We start from the raw sequence: 2,374 nt of genomic DNA, 5'->3' as shown, positions 1-2,374 counted from the left end.
CTTTAAGGTGTCATTGGTATCCTCATGTCCTCTCTCTGTTCTCCTTTCCTGATGCTGATACTCTGTGTTGTATGGATGCATGTTTGTTTGAACTAATTTCAAATTGCATCACATTAACTTTTTACTACATTTCATCAAAACTGTGTTGCTATCTTTTTGGATTATGTGGATTATTATCATTATTGCACACATTTATGGTGTTATCTGGCATTTTGGTGTAAAATAAAGTCATAGTCTGTGTGTATTTTCTTGTATTTCACCTCCTCCTGTCACTTGTTTCCCTTTTTTTGTGCTTAACTGACCTGATAATTCAAACCACCATCATCTGTTCATTTAGTTAAAACAGTGACTCATAGAAACAAATCCAAGTTTACTCACTGAGGAGCCAAAGGAAGAAGGAAAATGTATTTATCGTCTTTAATAGGAGGCTGCAGGAGGAAGGAAGGAAGAGAGGAAGGAAGGAGGAGCGAGCAGAGAGTTTATAAGAGCCTCGGACGTCTCCAGCCAAAGTGCAGAAACGCGCGCAGGGTTTCTTCGGGGAGCCTCCACGTCACTTGGCTCCTGCATGAATCGGGGAAGTTTTCTCACCATCACCAGCGGGACACTTTTTGGATTCTTCGGGAGACTAAATGGAGGCGGTGAAGTTGGTGAAGTCGGTGCTGCTGCTGGTGGTGTTCGTGCAGGTGGTCGGGGCTCTGGGGTCTCCGGTGTCCGGGGAGGAGGAGGACGGGGACGCGTGGCGGGTGGCGGAGAGACGCGCGGATCACGACGTGGATCGCAGCGTGGACTTTGTAAGAACTGAATAGCGAGAAAATACCGTCTCCTGATTGAACCGGACTCACTTTTTTTTTCCTCCCACAAGAAGTTTAGATGCAGATTCAGTGTTTTTCCTTCTTTCTTTGCGTTGCTTCTGTTGGTTTCAGCACCTCGGAGAGCGACTCCAGCTGATGGCGCGCAGAGAAAACTCCAAATACAGCAAATTATAGGCTCATGTTTTGATTCCTTTCCTCTTTTTCTTTTGTCTTTTAATCAGAATCGTATCCAGAAACACATCTCTCTGTTTAAGGCTCCTTCTTTTATAGCAAGATGTTGTTGTTTTATTGCATTTTTCTTCTTTCTGTCTGTAAAAAACTCATTTAGTTCCAGTTAAAACTGATGTTTAATTGAGGGATTCTGAGGGTCAAACACTCATTTTCAAATTTTTTTCTTCCTCAAGAAGCTTAGATGCAGATTTCAGTTCAATCTTTTTCCTTATTTCTTTGCGACTCCAGCTGATGGTGCACAATAACACAATNTCGACTGTGTTATGAGACAGAAAAACAGTAAATGGCATTTAAACTGAGATACAATAAGTGACATCAAGCATGATAATGAAATATTGCACCAGAAGAATGAGATGCAAATGAAAACGTTGCACAACAATGACGATGATGTTGCACATAAGGGTGGACTATTAAGCTAACAAAGCTAACCAGCTGGCTGTCATGTTTCACCAGCAGCTAAACTTCAACAGTTTCCCTGAGGTACGCCACCAAAGGGATCAATAAAGTTCTATCTAATCTATCTAATCTAAACTTTGAGGCCCACATCACCGAGCTTATGCAAGCCTGCTATTCCCAACATCGCTAAAGTCAAACCACTGCTGGATCTCCTGGTACATGCCTTCATGTTCTCATACTTAGATTTCTGTAGCTCCCTGTTTACTGGCATAACGCCCTCCTCCATAGCTCGTCTTCAACTAGTTCAAAACTCTGCAGCCGTAAGTCCCACATCACTCCAGGTCTGGCCTCCCCTCAGTGGCTCCCAGTAAAAGTCAGAATAAACTTTAAGATATTGTTAATTACCTCTAAGGCCCTTCATGGCCTCGCCCTCATATATATATATATCTGAATTATTAGAGCCTTCCTTTGCCAGCCGACCTCTCTGATCCAACGATCAGGGCCTCTTGGTTGTTCCTCGCTCCCTTTTTAAAATCTAGAGGTGCTTTGGAGGTTGTTGCTCCTCAGCTCTGGAACAATCTGCCTGCTGCAATTCGTCTTTTAAATAAACTGTTAAAAACCCACTTCTACAGGTCAGCCTTCCTTTAAGGTGTCATTGGTATCCTCATGTCCTCTCTCTGTTCTCCTTTCCTGATGCTGATACTCTGTGTTGTATGGATGCATGTTTGTTTGAACTAATTTCAAATTGCATCACATTAACTTTTTACTACATTTCATCAAAACTGTGTTGCTATCTTTTTGGATTATGTGGATTATTATCATTATTGCACACATTTATGGTGTTATCTGGCATTTTGGTGTAAAATAAAGTCATAGTCTGTGTGTATTTTCTTGTATTTCACCTCCTCCTGTCACTTGTTTCCCTTTTTTTGTGC

The 2,374-nt window shown here is 41.9% G+C and overlaps 1 protein-coding gene across 1 annotated transcript in view; it reads left to right on the top strand.

Annotated features, from left to right (window-relative positions):
* The first annotated feature begins 629 nt into the window (after positions 1–629).
* The window catches only part of LOC103367483 (protachykinin-like), a 5,557-nt gene continuing 3,812 nt past the window's right edge, over positions 630–2,374 (top strand). The window contains exon 1 of the mRNA XM_008295513.1: positions 630–791. Coding sequence (XP_008293735.1) covers positions 630–791 — 162 coding nt within the window. The remainder of the gene's footprint in view (positions 792–2,374) is intronic.

This window comes from Stegastes partitus, unplaced genomic scaffold, assembly GCF_000690725.1.
Source record: "Stegastes partitus isolate 25-593 unplaced genomic scaffold, Stegastes_partitus-1.0.2 Scaffold1054, whole genome shotgun sequence".
Taxonomy (NCBI): Eukaryota; Metazoa; Chordata; class Actinopteri; family Pomacentridae; genus Stegastes; species Stegastes partitus.
The sequence above is the reverse complement of the archived record's forward strand: the minus strand, read 5'-3'. Positions and strand labels throughout refer to the sequence as shown.